The 19,544-nt window shown below is 41.1% G+C and overlaps 1 protein-coding gene across 2 annotated transcripts; it reads left to right on the forward strand.

Annotated features, from left to right (window-relative positions):
• The first annotated feature begins 641 nt into the window (after positions 1 to 641).
• Positions 642 to 19,497, forward strand: LOC131256070 (uncharacterized protein At2g34160-like). Of its 2 annotated transcripts, XM_058257118.1 has the most exons (5): positions 647 to 941; positions 1,584 to 1,632; positions 18,023 to 18,085; positions 18,168 to 18,232; positions 19,143 to 19,497. In XM_058257118.1, the coding sequence occupies exons 1-5, from the start codon at positions 819 to 821 to the stop codon at positions 19,239 to 19,241; spliced, it is 399 nt and encodes a 132-aa protein (XP_058113101.1). In that variant the 5' UTR covers positions 647 to 818; the 3' UTR covers positions 19,242 to 19,497. The 2 variants fall into 2 exon arrangements, with proteins under 2 accessions (XP_058113109.1, XP_058113101.1); XM_058257126.1 differs by lacking the exon at positions 18,023 to 18,085 and having other exon boundaries at positions 642 to 941.
• The last annotated feature ends 47 nt before the right edge of the window (positions 19,498 to 19,544 follow it).

The following is a 19,544-nucleotide window of genomic DNA, read 5'->3' on the forward strand; positions in this document are numbered from 1 at the left end:
CGGTCAAAGTTCATTCAACACAGTTTCCTGTAATGTGGTCCACTTGAGACTGGGATATACCTCATTGTATGTGCATTACCATAAATTGATCTAGAAAAATAGATGGACGGAATGGATGAAACACATACATCATGGTGGGCCCACAGGGCACCGACCACCAGCTCCGGGGCTGGTGTCAGGGGGAGTAGCCAATCCGTTTCCCACGGAGTTGTGCCGTACACCAGCCAATCTGCTTCCAGCCAGTTTTTTTGTTCGACTGAGATGCGCAAGTAGGCTTCAGGCGCACGTGCTAACACAACATATGCGTAAAAGATCTGACCCGTTCATATGGTGAGAAGAATGGCTTAATGGGAAAAAATCAGAATGATGAACTATAGAAAAAACCACACTTGTACAAGAATAAAAATAACTACAAGAAAAGACGAACGGTCCATATTCAAGGAGAGTTTGTGTCAGATTTGATTAAGTAGACCGACTTATTTCCCTCTAATGGAAACTCACCAGAACATCATACATGATGAGTGGTATACAAGCCCTACACATACTTCACTTAACATGTGTGGCGCGAAGAACTCTCATTTAACACACGCGAGCGAGTAGTATTGATGTTTTGTAGGCTTTAATAAATAGAGCGCTTCCCGCTATTTAAGCATAGTGATATAATCCAAGTAGAAGAATAGTTTTTGAGATTTCCTTTTCTCTTTTGCTTTGTTTCTGCATCGCTGCTGCTTCCAACCTCCTGAGGGGGTTAGGGTTTCGATTCTCTTCCTCTTCTACGTCCCTATCTTCTGATTTTGCTGCTGCTACTGCTCCTTACAATGGAGGCGATAGTTGAAGGGGTGAATAACATGAACATCGGTGGCGGGGATTCCCACAAGAAGAATCGGATTCAGGTCTCAAACACCAAGAAACCCCTCTTCTTCTACGTCAATCTCGCCAAGGTACCTCCTTTGTCAAATCCACCCCTTTCTATGGGTTTTTTTTTCTGTGGTTTCTGATTGAAACTCACGTCTTTTCACATTTGCATTACTTTCTCGGGTCTAGGATTAAGTTTTCTCCCTTTGATTTTATTTTTAGGGATTTTAGAGTTTTGAATTCGATTCGTGGATATTGGTATATGTGTTGTGTTTGAGGTGTGGATTGTTATCAATTAAAGAATATTGATTTCTATGATTGCAATTAATTTTGTCGATTTTGATGTGCGATCCGCCGACAAGTCTTTTGTGTCAGATTTCCCAACTTTGCAAAAGGTGGGCCCCACCTTGAAGACCTTTTGGCCAAGGGGTCAGACCAGTTCACCCATTTGGCAGGCCACTTTGCGGAAATTAATTGACGGGCAATTATCTGACCTGGTGTATGGCCATATGGGTACCTGATATGTGGATCTGCATGATTGTAGTGCTGGATGACTTTCGTGGTGGCTCCCACCTTTTCCATGGCCCAAATGTCCTACACGTTACGTGTTGGCTGTAATGGTGTTTTAGGCTAACCTCACATGCTATGGTTACATACGATTTGTGACACTTTATTTGATGTCGGCGGCAGCCTTTTGATCTTACTGGGTGTGTGATCATTCTTTGCAGAGGTATATGCAGCAGCATAATGAAGTGGAGCTTTCTGCTCTTGGCATGGGTATCTTTTCTCAAAAACCTTCTCTCTACTGTGTTTTTTTGAAATATTTTTTGCATGATTCTTTTTGTATTAACTATGCTTTCCTGGGGGATGCTTTTATATTAGTTTAGTGACATGAGCTCAACTACTCTTAATTGTTTACATGCATTAGGAAATATTTGTAGAGGTTATCTATTAGGTTCACCATACACCGGTATTCTTTATTTTGAGCTCCTTAAAAAATTGGATGTGCAACAAAACGGTCAATAATACTCTAAATAGTCTGTAAACATTCTCACTGATTGATGATTGTAAATTGTATTCCTTTGATTGATCGAACTATGGAGGGGTGATCATTGACTAGGATCATCCAATTTTTGAAATTCACCAACAGTGGTTCTGTGGGACCCATCTTATTAAGGGTCCAAAATCATGTTGCTTTGTGCTATATCTCTAGTATGAGCGTAGCCATCAGATAAGCAGGTTTGTGTCTTATGCTTAGGATAGTTACAAGATGCTTACAATCTTCAGGTGAGTATAGATGCACCATTAATATGGGGGAATTAGGAAGGGATTTGGGGTTATCTTTCAAAGGGGAGGGGAGGGATTGAAGGGATGGTGGAGGTGATTCCATTATTAAGAATAGAGGGAGAAGGGAATTAGCAAAGCTATCATCCGCTATCAATTATGACAAGCATCTCGCAGAGAGAAGTGCTCTGAAGCTAAAAGTGGAGACAAAAAAAGGTAAAGGGAGATGCTAGGGTGAATCGATGAAGCTTGTTTTGTGGAATGCCCACAATGTTGGTGATGAGGGATCTCGTGTAGGAGGAATGTTGACATGATTATGTTTCAAGAATCTAAATTGGGGGATGTTTCAGCTAGGACTGTGGATGAGTTATGGTGTGTGGCGAACAAAGAGTTCGCATTTGTGCTGTCCAGGGGATCAATTGGGGAAGGTTATCATCCTGTGGAACTGTGACACTGTATGTGTGAAAGATGTCCAGCATGCTTCTTTCTTGTTATATCTCATCTGCCATGTTGTGGGAGAATCCTTCTAGTGGGTGATGACGTTAGTGTATGGCCTTATGGGTCCCATTCCAGGGAGTCTCATGTGGGAGGAGTTGTCTGCCAGTGACAACAGGTATAACATTCCCTGATGCGTGGGAGAGGATTTCAACACCATCATATTTGGATACAAGAAACTTAGAGGTAGTAGGATCACAACACGACTGCTGAAATTTGCAGCTTTGTCATTTTCAACAATCAGATTGGTCTTCAGCTGAAGGGATGGATCATTCCTAATAAGTGCATCATGTGTTGTGTGGGGAGGAGATGGTGCATCACCTTCTCATACATTGTAGGGCTGTGAAGAAAATTTGGGTGGCAATTCTTAACAAGTTTGGGATGAATTGGGTGTTTTTTCTGAGACTGTTGTGAAGGCATCAGAGAGCTGGTTAACAATTTCTTGGGGAAGCTATGGAAAGTGGCTGTGGAGGAGTGTATTCTTTGATGTTATTTGGGGGTTATGGATTGAAAGGAACAAGAGCATCTTTTCATGGAAACATCCTCCAACTCCCACAATTCGTAGCAGAATTAGCAGCCATCTTATTGACTAGGCTGGAGCAACTTGTAAATTTAAAGGAATTTCCAAGGCTTTTTTCCCCCTTTAGAACTGGGAAGAGTTGTCGTAATGTAACTTAAAGATTTTTTCATTCCCAAACAGGAGGGAATAGTTCATTAGTGTTAGTGCTCCTTGTACTGATCTGTAAGCTTGGGGCCTATATGGTAGGCTGTGGTTTGTGTAGGTTATTTGCATGCCTTTGTAGCAGTGCAGCTGTAGCTGAATGCTATTTGTAGTCATATGTTGCTGCTTGTCCTTTTATTATTTCTTTAAATAAACAATCTTTACTAGGGCTATAAATGGGTCAGGTATTCCCACACCTGATATCCGAATTTGACTTTGACTTCTGATATCCATATGCGACTCGTATCTGACTTCTCTAAATAACATCCAAATTCGTATCCGTAACAAATAAATAAATATGATATTTGGCTGATAGTTGAGTAAACAGATATCTAATTTATCATTGTCACTTGGTGTGTGGGAAAAGGCTTTTAATGTACCAAGATTTTGTATGAGAAATTTAATGGGGGCAGATTTGAGACTATTCTTTCCCCTGAGAAATCTCTGGCATTGCCAAGGCTCATTTGGTAGCAATGGAGACAATGTTCCTATAGATGGATTCTAGGGAGATAACTTTGGCTTCAAAGATCCTATCATTTCTCTCTCCACAACCCATAAGAAAGCAAAGGGAGACAATGTACCTAAAAATGGATTCTAGGGAGATAGCTTTGGCTTCAAAGATCCTAGCATTTCTCTCTCCACACCCCATAAGGAAGCAAAAAAGATCAAAACAACAAAGGAAAAGTTGGTCCCCTGATTATTTGTCATTCCCGCACATGACCAAATATTCAGCATTTTCATGTTCTGCTTTTTTAGGTTTATCAATTGCAATTTCTTCTAGCAAAATGAAAATTATATTCCTAATCCTTCAATAAAAAATTGTCCTTAAAGAGTAATGTCAAAATTGGATTTAGCAGGCCTTCTCTATTGTTTCAGGACTCTCATCCCTTTGTTGTTATCTTCTTTTTCTTTTGGCAATAAATGTTTCCTTTGAAAAAAAGAAGAAAGAATGACATTGAAACAAATTCTTTTGATAAAAGATAGCTGAACTTTTTTTAAAAACATGGCAGGGCGGAAGCAAAATTAGAATCCAAACAAACTATATAAAGAGCTAATGTTACAAGGATTCATACAAGAAGCCCAACCCAATCCCTCAACTTTATCCCTCCTAATCACTTCCCTCATGTACCCACTTTTGTTTTGGAAGCATCGACTATCCTGTTCTTCCCATAATACCCAAAGAGCCGCCATAAAGACCGATCAACAGAAAATTTGACCATATTTCTTTATACCTTCCCCATGCCAAGCCACGAGAAGATCATCAATGGTCCTCGACATAACCCATGCCATGTTGAACAGACCAAGGAATCACGCCCACATCTTACAATCATAGGTGCAATGGATGAGAAGGTGGTTAATGGAATCTATGTTTTCCATACACATGACATAACTGTTGGGAAATACCATCAATCTCTTCTGAAGATTGTCAATAGTTAACACCTTTCTCCCCACAAGCCAAACAAAAGCCGCCACTTTAGGAGAGGCACTATAGAACTAAATATTTGTCGTGCGGTTTTTGCTCGCACCTGAAGAGGTGTTTGGTATCCTCCTATAGAAGGATCAGAGTGAAAACCGCCCCAACTTGTCGTATTTCCACACCATAGAATCCTTTTCGCCTACAGCTGGAATACACCCTTGGAGCTTTCCTTAAGCCTAACAAACTCTTTTGCCTCCTCATCGTGCAAGTTCCTACAACAAGGTGGAGTCCAAACCACTGCCCACCACACCAAGAAAAGCAACTAGCAACTAGAATATTAACATCCAAGTAAAAACTAGCTAACCTCAAAACAAAGTTAATGAGACATAGTTCTTGTTGCATATATATTTGAGGACTTTGCAAAAATCGGATGCCCATGCATAAAGATCTAACTACTTCATTGTTGTTACATTGAAACCTCCAAAATTTGTTTTTCGAGGCTTCCTCTTGTTACGAGCCTAGGCATTTGGTCCTAGTAATCATTGGAGCCTTCCTTCTTTGCAAGTTGTTTCTTTTACGTCGTTGACTACTTGTAACTTAAATATGAGAAGTGATAATAGTTGTCTTAACTATGCTTTGGGACTAACAACTTTATGTCAAAGAGAATTGAATGAGGTGGAGACGATTTATTGCCTTCTTGCATAGTAGCAGAGCCTTATCATGTTGTCTATTAGATTTCATGATGTGGTGGATGATTCTACCAATGTCAGTTGATGGGTTAGAGTGGTAATAAATATCACTTTTTGGTGGATGCCATTTTCTCAATGTTAATTGATGGGTGGGAAAGGCGATTGTGTATTGTGTTTCTGGTAGCTAAACATGGATGGAACATAAAACCTCAATGTTGGATATTTGTTGCTAAACAAAGGTATTTTTGTCATGCTTTTCGAGAATTAAACGGGAAGACCAATGTGCTTAACTAAAGTGATGGTCTCTAAACCAACTCTTTTTTTTATTTTTTATTTTTTGGTAATTTATGGGTTTAGTATTTGCTGGGTTTCTTCTTCTTCTTCTTTTTTGAAAGATGAGAAAATTTTATAAGGCAGAGCCATAAACAAAAAAATAGGAAACAAAATAGGGAAGAAGGAAAAAATCAGAAAAACTTTAAAAAAATATATTGAAAATTAAAATACAAAAAACCAACCCCAAGGCTGGAGCAATGATGTAGGACATGAGATTTAAATATGATATGCAAGATTTCAGGCTTAGATCATACCAATTCAGAAACAATTACACAAATTCCACATCCCACATGAAAATCCAAACATTCAATTAAAGGGGAATCTATGCGGGTCTAGGCCTACACAGGCTAGGACTGGACTAATAAAAATTATAAGACAAACGATCTCAAAGGAAAATAGAAATCAACCACTCATGCATAGCAAACAGTCCCTAATCCAAGGGATTCCCCAATCTCAATTCAAGGAACCCCGGAGAAAGCTCCTGTGCGTAGATGGTGACCCAGGGCTGACGCACGTGCATGGGTGGGCTGGCCGCATGTGTGATGGTAACCCGCCTCCCCAAAGTGACACCTAGGCCTTGGTCGGCTAGGGGAGACCTTCAATCCCTCCAAGTTTGACGACGATCCGACGTAAAGTCGAGGTGTAGTGCTTCACCGAAGTTTCAGCCCTCCTACAGGTCCAGATTTTGGAAACTGGCTGTAAGGGAATGAATAGCTGTAAAAACTGAAAAATTTAAAGCAATAATGATGATAGAAGATGAGATATGTGGATGGGAGAGGGTAGGAACGGATGGAGATAGATGTGGCTTCACACCACGTAGTTAACCCTTCGAAAAGAGAGGGCTTCGCACCCACTTTTGAATTTTTCCACAACTCACTAAGAGAGCAGAAAAATAAATCATGAATTTTAATTAAGCTTAAATGAATTAAAAGAGCTACAAGGGGTGCCTAGTTATAGGAAAATCCTAACCCCAAAACTCGCATCATGTGCGCAGCCTATTACTTGGCGATGAAGTAAACTAAAATAAAAATCAAACAAAGAAATCTAAAGCATTCATGATGTTCTAAATAATAAAAATAAGCAAAACCTAAAATATGAAATCAATTCGACTAGTGAGCCACGATTATGAGATCCTATGATGGACTTTTCTTAACTATCGGGCCCACTCTTTTGAATCAAACTTCGTCTTCTAATTATGAGGCCCTCCCTGGACGTCGTCATCGATCCAGATCGACGGTGGGGCCCTCCTTGTGGCGTACGTGCATAGGGGACGACGTGCGTGCGCGTGTGCGCGTAATGTCCCCATCAATTCTCCCTGGCTGTGAAGATTTTGCCACTGGCAAAATATCCTGAATCGCTCCAGGATGTCAGGATCAATTCTCTGAAGCTTCTCCTCAGTGAGCCACATGCTGTCTGAAGCTGGGCGTGACTTCCATTTAATTAGGTACTTCTGAAACCCGCCGTCCGATGTTGAAACTATCTGATGGTTCAGGATATCCTATGTTTCCTCTTTGGGCGTGCGAAGGCTGGGAAAATGGGTCGAGACGGGTAGGTATGGGACGTAGAGGCTGGAAAAATGGGTCGGGAAGGGTAGGTGTGGGAGATAGAGGCTAAGAAAATGGGTCAGGACAGGTAGGTATGGGACGTAGAGGCTAGGAAGATTGGTCGGGAGGGCGCCATGGATCAAGGGAAACGTCTGGAGAATCAGGATGGTTAGGTGAAAGGCTGGACAATGCATTAATGACCCCTTGAAATGCAACTAGATCTTCCACATTAAATGTGGAACTAATTCCCATGGAGGGTGGAAGATTTGCCACATACGCATTGAGACCGTTTTGTTTTATAATTTTGAAGAGTCCAGCGCTACACGCGTGTAACTTACGAATGGTCCCCGGAGGATACTACTCGGCCCTGATGCGGTCCCTTACATTGAATTCCTTGAAACATTTATGTTGGTTTGCAGAAAATTTGTAACGTTGATTACTATTAGTGATCTTCTGTCTAATTTCTTTATGCCATGAATGAATGTGAGGTGCAAAAGACTCTGCGGGCTCTGACAGCCTATGAGATAGTAACATAGGGACAAGATCAATAGGTTTCTTAAGTTTTAACCTGTAATGACTTCATAAGGACTGAGACCTATAGACCTATCGACAGAACTATTAAATGCAAACTCAGCTGTAGTTATTACGGTGTCCCATGTTCTGGTGTGCTCTATATCCCTCCTAGGGGGAGACTCATCCGGTAGATCATTAGGAAAGACATCACTAAACTCATCCACCACCGGCATGGCCTCAGTGGGTAACTCTACACTAGCCTTTGGTGTACTCTCTCCAGCCACAAGGCCGCACATGTTGTACCTTTCAAAATAGGGGTTTTGATGTCCCTCATGGGGTGGGTGCACAGGTGCACTCCCATAACTGATTACTTGGCTAACTCCATTCATTGGTCTATCCTCCTGGTCACCTGCCTGAGATTGGTTATCTTCCCTAATGGTGGGGTTTGTCCTGAGGGAGGCCTCTATTTGGTCAAAGCGTTAATCTATGCTTTATTCCAAGTGCTTATCCCAAGACTCGATCTGTTGGGACAGCTTGTTTAGTGACTTTAGCAGTTGTTCCATGTTTAGTGTAGGGTGCTAGCCAAAACCATGACTTGTACGTGTGGGCATATAACTTGCTAACTCCACCTAAGGACTTTCTACGACGACTATATGAGACAAAATGATCCTATGAGACTCTATATGAGGGAAACTACGCAGTGCTACTAAAATTCGGCAATATAGTTGTCAAATTAAAGGAATAATAGAAAGTTACAGCAATGTATATTGCTAACTTCTTGCTAAAAGAAATTTCAGCAACTAATATCAGGGACTATGGACTCCTAAAAGCTACATGTGATGAAACCGGATGCATGATGGACTTAAACAAACTAAACCCTAAATATGTGATGTATTCTCCAATAAGAACCCTAAGCTCTGATACTAAATTTGATACAGGAAATGAGATTTAAATATGATATGCAAGATTTCAAGCTTAGATCATACCAATTCAGAAACAATTACACAAATTTCACATCCCATATGAAAATCTAAACATTCAATTAAAGGGGAATCTATGCGAGTCCAGGCCTACATAGGCTAGGACTGGACCAATAAAAATTATAAGTCAAACGATCTCAAAGGGAAATAGAAATGAACCACTCATGCATAGCAAACAGTCTCTACTCTAAGGGATTTCCCAATCTCAATTCAAGGAACCCTGGAGAAAGCTCCTGCGCGTAGATGGTGACCTGGGGCTGATGCACATGCGCGGGTGGGCTGGCCGCACGTGTGATGGAAGCCCGTCTCCCCAAAGTGACACCTAGGCCTTGGTCGGTTAGGGGAGACATCCAATCCCTCTAAGTTTGACGACGATCCGACATAAGGTCGAGGTGTTGTGCTCCGCCGAAGTTTTAGCCCTCTTACAGGTCCAGATTCTGGAAACTGGCTATAGGGGAATGAATAGCTGCAAAAATTGAAAAATTTAAAACAATAATGATGATAGAAGATAAGATATGTGGATGAGAGAGGGTAGGGACGGATGGAGATAGATGTGGCTTCACACCACATAGTTAACCCTTCGAAAAGGGAGGGCTTCGCACCTACTTTTGAATTCTTCCACAACTCACTAAAAGAGCAGAAAAATAAAGCAGGAATTTTTATTAAGCTTAAATGAATCAAAAGAGCTACAAGGGTTGCCTATTTATAGGAAAATCCTAACCCAAAAACTAGCGCTATGTGCGCAACCTATTACTTGGCGATGAAGTAAACTAAAATAAAAACCAAGCAAAGAAATCTAAAGCGTTCATGATGTTCTAAATAATAACAATAAGCAAAACCTAAAATATGAAATCAATTCGACTAGTGGGCCATGATCATGAGATCCTATGATGGACTTTTCTTAACTATCGGGCCCACTCTTCTGAACCAAACTTTGTTTTCTAACTATGAGGCCTTCCTTGGACGTCGCCATCAATCCAGATCGACGGTGGGGCCCTCCTTATGGCGTACGTGCGTAGGGGACGGCGTGCGTGCGCGTAATGTCCCCATCAAGCAAACCCCAAAGGACGAAAGAAAAAGGGCTAAGGTGCCTAATCTCTAAAAAATATCAGCACCCTAATGAACACCCTAGCTGAAGAGAAGAGACCTTCAATTTTCTAAAACAACATTTATTTTTCTCTAACCACACCGCCTACAAAACAACCATTAGCAAAGACCTCCACTTCTCTCTCCTGATGACTCCTTAAGGGTCAGCATGCCACAAGCAATGAAGGTCATCAATAGATTCGAACATAACCTAAGAAACCCTAGCCAAATCAAGAACTCTCCACCAAATTTCTAAAGAGAAAGGATAGTGGAGGAAGAGATGATCTACAAACTTTGCATCTTCAATGCATAACAAGCACATGTTAGGTAGAATCATGCCTCTTTTTCCGCAAGTTGTTGGCTGTAAGCACTTGATTCAGTCCCACTAGCGACACAAAGGCAACAACTTTAGGAGGCACTTCATAAAATCAAACTACCCCCATATGGCGACATCTTTCTAACAAGTGCGGGAGAGCAATGGAACCATAGAAGGAACGCACTGAGCAGAGGCCCGAACTAACGAGAGACCAGACTTGCGAGTCTTCCAAACCCGAGAAAGGGATAAGACCCCGCAGATGAGGAAGAAGTGCCATTAGATCCTGGTTTTCGAGATCCAAAAGATTCCTTCTAAAAAGAGGAAGCCAATTTCCCCGTTCGCCCACTCTAAAAGAGCAATTTGCGATATAAATATTCAGATAGGGGCAAACATCAACAAGTGCTGGGAAGGCTTCAAAGCGGGAGGTGCTGCCACACCACAGATTAGACCAAAACCTGATCCTCATAAAATTACCCAAGGTAAAGGACATGCTACCGAAAATCTTAAGAGCCACCTTAGCAATCCCTTTCCATAAAAAGGAAGATCAGTAGAGAAGAGGATTTAGTCCACCAACCTTCAAGAGACACCCCTATATTTAGCAAAAATACCAATCTCAAAAGACTTTCTTCCTTTCGACCAAACCTCCAAGCTCATTTACCCAACAATGCCTCATTTGACCAAATCTAACCTCTCTATTCCCACTCCACCCTTAGAAAGGGGGAACAAACCTCCTCCTAATTTAGAAGTGGGGGTTTCCTCAAAGCAGACCCTCCTTGAACTCAAGTATCTTGCGGAGGACCGATTTAGGGCAATGAAACAATGACATAAAATAGATAGGCAGATTAGAAAAGGAAGCCTTGATCAAATAAATCTACCATCCAAGGTGAGGGATTGGCTTTTCTAAGGGGATAATTTCCTTTCCATTCTTTTAATGATCTTGTCCCACAAAGGTAGAGCGGGTTTTCCTATACATAGGGCAAGGCCAAATATGTATTAGGTAGAGACCCAACCTTACAACTGAAAGACTAAGCTAAGATAGAGATTACCTCCAAGGTTAAATTTATCCCAAAAAACCCTCTTGGGCAAATTCAACTTCAGGCTTGAGACCGCTTCAAACCAGCCAATTAAGATACTTAAAAAGATCATCACAGATTCATTTTCTTTACAATACAACAATGTATCGTTAGCAAACTGAACATGGCAGATGCGTTGAGGAAAGTTCTCCACCTGGAATCCCCTAAAAAGACCCTACATCCTGACCCTTGGACAACATACAAATGAAAGCTTCAGTAACTAACACAAAAAGAACGGGGGACAGAGGGTCTCCTGACGGAGGCCTCTGGATGCCCTAAGGAAACCAAAGCGAGATCCATAAATAAGGATTGAAAATCAAGTTGAGGAAACACAGGAACGGATCTAAGCCCTCCATCATATAGTCTAAGGAAGACCAGTCTACATGATCGTAGGCCTTTTCAAGGTCAAGCTTCCAAAGAACTCTCGACCTACCTGCCCGCTTGCAAGAGTCCAAGCACTCATTGGCTATTAGGACATCGTCTAAAATTTGTCTACCTTGCACGAAGGCACTTTGCAAAGGAGAGATGATTTTGGGAATCACCAATCTCAATCTCTAATTAAAGATCTTAGCCAAGATCTTATAGGGACTTCCAATAGCGGTATGGTAAAAAGCTATTAGAAATCCATATGGGTCAAGGGATTTGTCTCTCCCCAAATCCCCAATCGTAGCTTTAATCTCATCCGGCAAAACATGCTTCTCCAAAGAGGCAACATCTTCAACAAAAACACAATTGAAATTCAAATCATCTATACGAGGGTGAGAAACTTTATTTGATGACAACAAGTTAGTATAGAAGCTAACAATAGAATTGCAAATATTATTCTTACCATTCATAGAAACACCATCTAAAACTAGAGAGGAAATAGAATTGGCTTGCCCTCTAGCGCTGGCTATTCTGTGGAAAAACTTTGAATTGTGATCACCCTCTTTCAACTAGACTGACCGGGAACGTTGACACCATTTTATTTCCAGCTCTTTCAATCTAGCACAATAGTCGGAAGATAACTTAGCTTTGGAAGAGATCTCATCCTCCAAGAGTTGGCCTCGTCCCTCCTTGACATCCAAAGTTTGGATAGCAGAGAGCAGGGACACCATTTTAAACTCTTTGACCAAAGACTTCCCTGATGTTAGGCTTTCAATTTAGTCTTCAGCAACTCTTAACTTTTTAAACAACTTAAAACCCGGATACAACCATATCAAAGGAGGACCACCGTTACGAAACTAGAGAGCTGAGGTCCTCCACTTCAACCCAAGCTAGCTCGAATATAAAGGGCTTCGGCCTCCGATTGATCTCATCAACCTCTAAGAGAAGAAGACATGGATTAGAGACTGGTTTAGGTGAACCTTTTTGACGAGCAAAACGAAAATTCTAGACCCAGTCTTGAGAGAGCAATACTCTGTCTAATAAAGACATAGCTGGGGAAGAGTGGCCATTAGACCAAGTATATTTAACGTTACCCATGGGAAACTCCAACATTTCATGATTGATCACCCAATTCGAAAAACCCCTCATGGAAGAAGAGACCCAACTCCCATTAAGTTTTTTGTGAATAAACTAAGCGACATTAAAGTCGCCTGCAACGCACCATGACAACACCATTTATCTCTAACAGAAGATAATTCACTCCAAAAGGAATTGCGAAGAGATGGTCTAGTTGGGCCATAAACACCAAAGAACACACAACGAAACCCAAAGAAATATTGCAAAAAACACATTAACTAAGAAAAGGCCCATCCAACTATCTTCCTTAGCTCAACAAGAGGAATCCCAGAGAACTGGAATTTCTCCTGCCGAACCCACATCATCCAAAAGCTAACCGATCCTTATGTTTCCTTTTCCAAATAGAGTTAATAATACCTTTATCCACTAATTGTAGCTTGGTTTCTTAGAAAATGATTAAATGGGTTTTCAAGTGAGAGCACATCTCTCTAACCTAAGACTGCTTATGAGGGCAGCCTAGACCTCTCACATTCCAACTGAGAATCTTCATTGGAGCACCATACTAGACTAGGGTATTCAAAATCGGTCATGTAACCGTTACGCGTTACAGGGTCGTAACAGTCCCATAGCGGTCCCATAACGGTCCAGAAATAGTTTTTTCAAAATAAAAATAAAATGGCCTAACGATACGAGGGCCGTAACAGCCGTTACGGCCTGTATCATAACGGTAACTGTGGTGGCCATTACGGCCACCGTTACTGTTTTGGAATACCTTGTACTAGACCCTCTACCCTTTCTTACTCAGGAATAGCTTCCAAAAGACCTTTCGGGCTCACTCCTTTGTTCTAAAGCTCCTCGTTGTTGGGAAAAGATCTAGGAGAGTCAAGGGAGGGGACCCCATCCACAGTGACATGAAGGCTCCTCTTTGCAACATGCTTGAAGAGAGCAATATAATCCTCGCCACCACACACAAGAGACTTCCCACATGGCACATGGCATCCCTAACCCATCTCTGTTTCTTGATTGCTTCCACAAGCCCCTTCAAATCCTCCATCGGAATAGCCGATGGGGGAACAACCCCCCGAGAATTGCTAGTATCATCCAATAAGGAGGAGGCCCTAAGAGGGGAGACCTCTAGAGCTTCCTATAGAGGAACCTAGACCAAATCTCCAGAGCCCCCTACCTTAGGCAAACAAGGGATAGGGGAGAAGGGACTTCTTGAGGGATCACCATTAAGTAGCTGAAGGACCAAACAACATAGAAGATCGACTAGAAGAGGGACCTAAGAGAAACGGGCGAAGGAGTGTGCAGACCTCAATTGGAAAAGGGGAAGAGGAAATGAGAATTAAGCAACCGGGAGGACGCTCCCATTTGGGTTTGGCTTGATTTGAGGAGAGAGGTGGTTAGGGCAATTGTCAAAGTTGGGAGAGATTCCAAGAGACTGAGAGTCTTCATCATAGCTACTACCCATTGAACCATCTTCTGAACTAGCATATGAAGAGAAGCCCTCTACCTGTGAAGAGGGATGAGAGAGGGCAACTTACTTTCGCTTAAAAAAACTTTTTGAAATTGGGTTGATGGAGGGAGCATGTATCAACAGTTCCTGACCCAAGGCATCACTAGAGAAGGGTGATTGGACCGAGTTGTCTCCAACCATCAATGCAGTGCCCTCCAATCTTGGTTGGCCACCATATGAGGCAGGGCGGAGAAGGACAATTGTCCCATTCTCATTATTTGTTGCACGGAGAGGAAGACACACTGCCCCTTGATACACTCCTGCTAACGAAAGAAGATATGCTTAGTCTGAAGTGTATTAATGTTTACGTTGTCAGTAGTCGAAACACTGACGATCGTAAGCAAGGCTCCTCTTGACAGGTGGCTAGTGTAATGCTCGAGGGAGGTCTTGAGACCAACGTCCCATTAATGGGGGGAGGAATAGAAGTCGATAAAATGCTAGAACGTGAGAAATTGTCGTGAGAGGGAGATAAGAGCCTGAATGCCTCCCCAAATGCGATAAATTCGTGATATTATCATCCGAGCAAATTGTGTCTGGAGGCTAAGTCTAGGTGGAGACATTAAAGCACTAGACAATTGTCTGAAGAACTGGGGCCAGCTATCCATATGAAGGAGTGTATGTGGGGACACTTGCCTCGCACGTAGGACTGGAAGGTAGGAGACACAGAGTTCACACGGGGGACTTGGATGAGCTTGTGGTTTGTGAGACATTCCGTGGGAAGCTCCATCGGCCATGGCAACTAGAAGCATTGCAATTGGTGGATGGCAAAGACCATGTAGAGAACTTCTACAAACCTCATCCCCGGAAAGAGTCGGGTCCCTAACCCCCTCTCCAATCGCCTTAATCTCAAGGGAATCCTTGCTGGTGACGATCTTCACAGAGGTTGGAACCACTGCTGCCCTCTTCACCCGGATCAGAAGCCTAGCCGAGCTGATCTCTTTCTAACGCTTGGTTGCTCGTTCTATCTGAATGACCTCTCTAACATAGGACCCCAAAGAAACAAAGAAATCTTCAAACCAAAGCTCCAAGTGGATGTTCGGGAAGATGAACCATGAATCAACAGTCCAAAAACAATTTGGATCATTTACAAATAGCCTCCATCGATCCAACCCGACGTAGGTTACTTGTAAAAACCAGTGTTGTCAAAATCGTTATTTTATCACAAATTGTAGTAGGGGTTGAATCGTATTGAATCGCAAATCATATCGTAAATCGTAAGATTTTTTATTTTTTTTTACAATTTTCGTAAAAAAATTGACAAAAAATGAAAAATATAAATACATCAATTTATAATTTAAAAAAAAAAAAAAAAAAAAAAAAAAAAAAAAAAAAACTCATCAATCTTCCTTTTGCCATCAATGTGCACCAAGTAATACCATGTCATGATAGTGTTAAAGGATTCTTATTCCTTTTTTTTTTTTTTTTTTTTTGGGTCTTTCAAGAAACTTCCCTTAAAAGAAATACAAGGATCTTTTAATAATTTATGTTCTTGTTACCTTTCATGAATATATAAAGCCTGGCATGGTGTAATGGTCATAACGGCCATTATAACCCCGTAACATGTGACAGTTGCCACCATTACCTTTACATAAAGGCCATTACGGTCTTTACAGGGGGTCTGTGACGGCAATTACGGGTCATTTTTTCTGTAATGGTCATAACGGCCGTTATAACCCTGTAACATGTGACAGTTGCCACCATTACCTTTACATAAAGGCCTTTACGGCACACCATGCCTCTGGTTGCCTAGGATGCCACGTTGATCCATTCACCTTCATCACTCAAAAAGCCAACCTCTCAAAAACTCAATTATCTTCCAACAGTGCACTGACTTCCACCTGACTATCAGCCTAGAAGATCAAGCTACCTTGATTGATTGCAATGCTTACTCTCCTCGCAAACTTTCAACCTCAATACCTCCAGACTTTTGCTGTTTGATAGCTTCTGGCTATTTTGATGACCATTAAAGATGAGTATTTTAATCTTTTGAAGATTCTAGTGATGCACTCTGCAACGTCTCAAAACACCTTGATCACAGCCATCACAATAATATTTTATCAAGTAGAAGAGATGAGGAATTAAGAAAGATCAGAAGTTAGTCGAAAATCACCACATACATGCCAGCTGGATCCCATAAGTTCCTCAGTCACTTGTGGTAGATATTGTGATAAGTCAATGGTCTAATGTTTCTCCTACTTGCTAAGACAACAAATATAGGGGTAGTCCATCCCATTTATCATAACTTTAGTGACAAATTCTGTTCTCTACTATTTCTTTGCACATGGATTTCCTAGGGTTTCTAATTTGGGAAGTGCTAGACTATTCACTTAAGGAATTTGAGAGGCTATTAGAAGCATGCATGCTAACGTAGCACAGATGTATGGGTGGGACCATGTATGGGTAGGGTGCAACTTGGGTCGGCCTCAACCTGAACTTGACTTGCCCAACCTAAACTTTAGGTCGGTTGGGTTGGGTTGAAGTCATGTTGAGCTCAAGCGAAAAATCCTTGACCCAACCCTATGTTCGGTTGTGCTTGGGTCGATGCCTCGAGCAGCCCAACCCAAACTGAACAACCTCACGAGTAGCCATAAGCTAAATTTTCCAAACTTTAGTTTTCCAAGTGCCTTAAACGTTGGAATGTTAATGGACATGGGAAGGGTTTTAAACCTAAGGTATTTTAGTAATTTAAAGGTGATGCCAGCTATGTGTCAACATGTGGTCGAGATTCTACTGCTAATCCAACCCAACTTGACCCAACGTATTTGCGTTAGGGTTGAGTATTTAATGCCTCAGGTTCTGCTAGGTCTGGGCGTCAGATTGGGCTCAGGTCAGGCCTTGGGTTGACTTCTATTGATGTTGGTTGTACTTGGTTGACCCTGAACCCAATCCAACTAGCCCAAGTTGCACCCATGTATAGGTAGTCTTCCCTTTTTTTTTTTAAAAAATAAAAAATAAAAAAAGACTGGTCTGCTCAAGTGGCGCACGCATGATTAAAAAGGACGGTCAGGAACAGGATGGCAACAATCTATATTCAATGTAGACATGTTGTCACTTGATTGGTAAACCTTGTTAATGTCTCCTCTAGGGCATGTTCACAATGGCCCAACAAGATGAGTAGCATGAAGCTTCACCTGTTGGCATGCATGCAGCAAATTTCCTCTTCAATCTCTCATGGAAATCACCTCAGAGTTAGCATTTCGCTTCAAATTTAGGGGTTTTCTTGTGACAAAGCAAGGAATCACCTTTCGAAAATTACTTTTTAGGAAAATCTTAATTAAAATAAAATATGAAAAAAAAATCTTCAAATAAATAAATAAATAAAACATGAAAATTCAGGAAAAATATAACCAAATGATCTGGAAAGTAAAAAATAAAATAAAATTACTATTATGAAAAATTGCTAATGTTGTGATAAGATTGAGGTTAGGGCATGGTCCGTACATGGTGTGGCCAGATCAATGGTCCAAGGGGCCCATTTATACAAATAGAAAAATCCTGTATGCTGTGCAAATATTTTCATTGAGGATCCTACAATTCGTGAATGAAACTGGCAGGTGCTTGTGTTCTAGTCACAGAAGCAGTTATATTTTCTGATAGTAGTTTATGTTTTGTGAAACAATTTTCATGCTTCTAAATCCAGGAAATAAGCAGTACTGCAGCTAATGCTTCCCATCGATTGGATGCTTAGATGATTGTCTATGTTATCATCTTTTTTATGTCCCTGGGAATAATTTGCTTTGTGCTGGAAAACTTGCAGCAATTGCCACTGTTGTAACCATCGCCGAGATTCTGAAGAACAATGGGCTAGCTGTCGAGAAGAGTGAGATTGTGTTCCTTCCTTTATCTTTCTGAATTCAAGTAAATAATCAACTCTGACTTGTCATGTGAAATATGATTTGCAGAGATCATGACATCGACAGTTGATATGAAAGACGAATCAAGAGGGCGTCCTATCCAGAAAGCAAAGGTAGTTGCTAAATGCATTTTTACATGTTTTCTTAGGAACCTGCACGTATCCTTGAGCCCACTTTGTAACTAACCAGGACCGTTGATCTGATGGGTCGCTAGCTCACATCGAGAGATTTTTTTGAAAGATTTGTTCATGGCAATTTCTCTGGAGATTTTTAAAATTTGGGGGTTTCTTGGGATATTATTGGGAAACTCTAGCCGGAAATAAAAGTATTTAAAAATATTTATTATGATTAATAAATAAATTTAATTATACATATATTTAAATAACAAAGCATTTAAGCTTTTTACTATTTTCCGAGTTAATATCATGATTTTTCTGCGAGATTATTGGGAGATATTCAAAATCTTGGTGATATTTGTCATGCTGTCTGTCACATCAACAGGAGTTGTATGGGAGAGGCTGCCTGGGTATGGTAGTTGATATGCTGCCAAATTGAATGCATGGCATACATTATCCAATTTAAACAAGCCAAATAGGGCGAACCAGTGGGAGTGGGTCGTCATCTGAAAATCATATTAGCTGAGCAATCATATCCTCTAATTAGTGGAGACACTTTTGCTTTCTTCAGACCATTGGGTGTGTGTGTGTGTGTATATAAATTTGAGGCTTCAATTCATACAAGTTTTCAGTGCCTGCACATGTCATTCTGCTATTGTATTAGAGTTTTTTTTCATCATGTCAACACTCATGATTGCGAACCCCAAGTAGTGGGGGATGGCTTATCTGATGATGACGATGGTCATGATCATTGAAAGGAGGGCCTTGCTGGCACGAACTATAAGTTGAGGTCTCAGATCCTCTGCATATTCTAGAGCCGAGATGTTCATATAATTCTTCCTGTTTTAATGAGCCGGTTTCTTCTTCCAGTCATTGTTAAGATATGCTTGCTCATTTCTTTATTTAGATTGAGATATTGCTTGGGAAGACAGAGAACTTTGATGAGTTGATGGCCGCTGCTGCAGAGGAGAGGGAACTGCTGGGGGATGGTGAGGAACATAACTGAAAAAGGAAAAAATAAAAATAAAAATGAAAGGGGGGGGCTTGGCTTGAAGTTTTGCATGTGGACTGTTGCTTTTAATTGCAGATTGGTAATGGGTTTTTGTGAGTCTTTGATTTCTGGACATTGAGCAATACCATCAAGATTGAGTCATCGAGCTTGAGCTTTTGTGACATGGAAAGAATTTTAAGGGGTGATAATGTGATAGAGCAGCTTTGTAGAAACTAATACTTCACTATTGAAAATTCGATTATTTTTACCATTTTTTTTTTCACGTGTGATTTTCTGCTGCTTGTGTTTTTGAAAGAT

Source organism: Magnolia sinica, chromosome 1, assembly GCF_029962835.1.
Source record: "Magnolia sinica isolate HGM2019 chromosome 1, MsV1, whole genome shotgun sequence".
Lineage (NCBI taxonomy): Eukaryota > Viridiplantae > Streptophyta > Magnoliopsida > Magnoliales > Magnoliaceae > Magnolia > Magnolia sinica.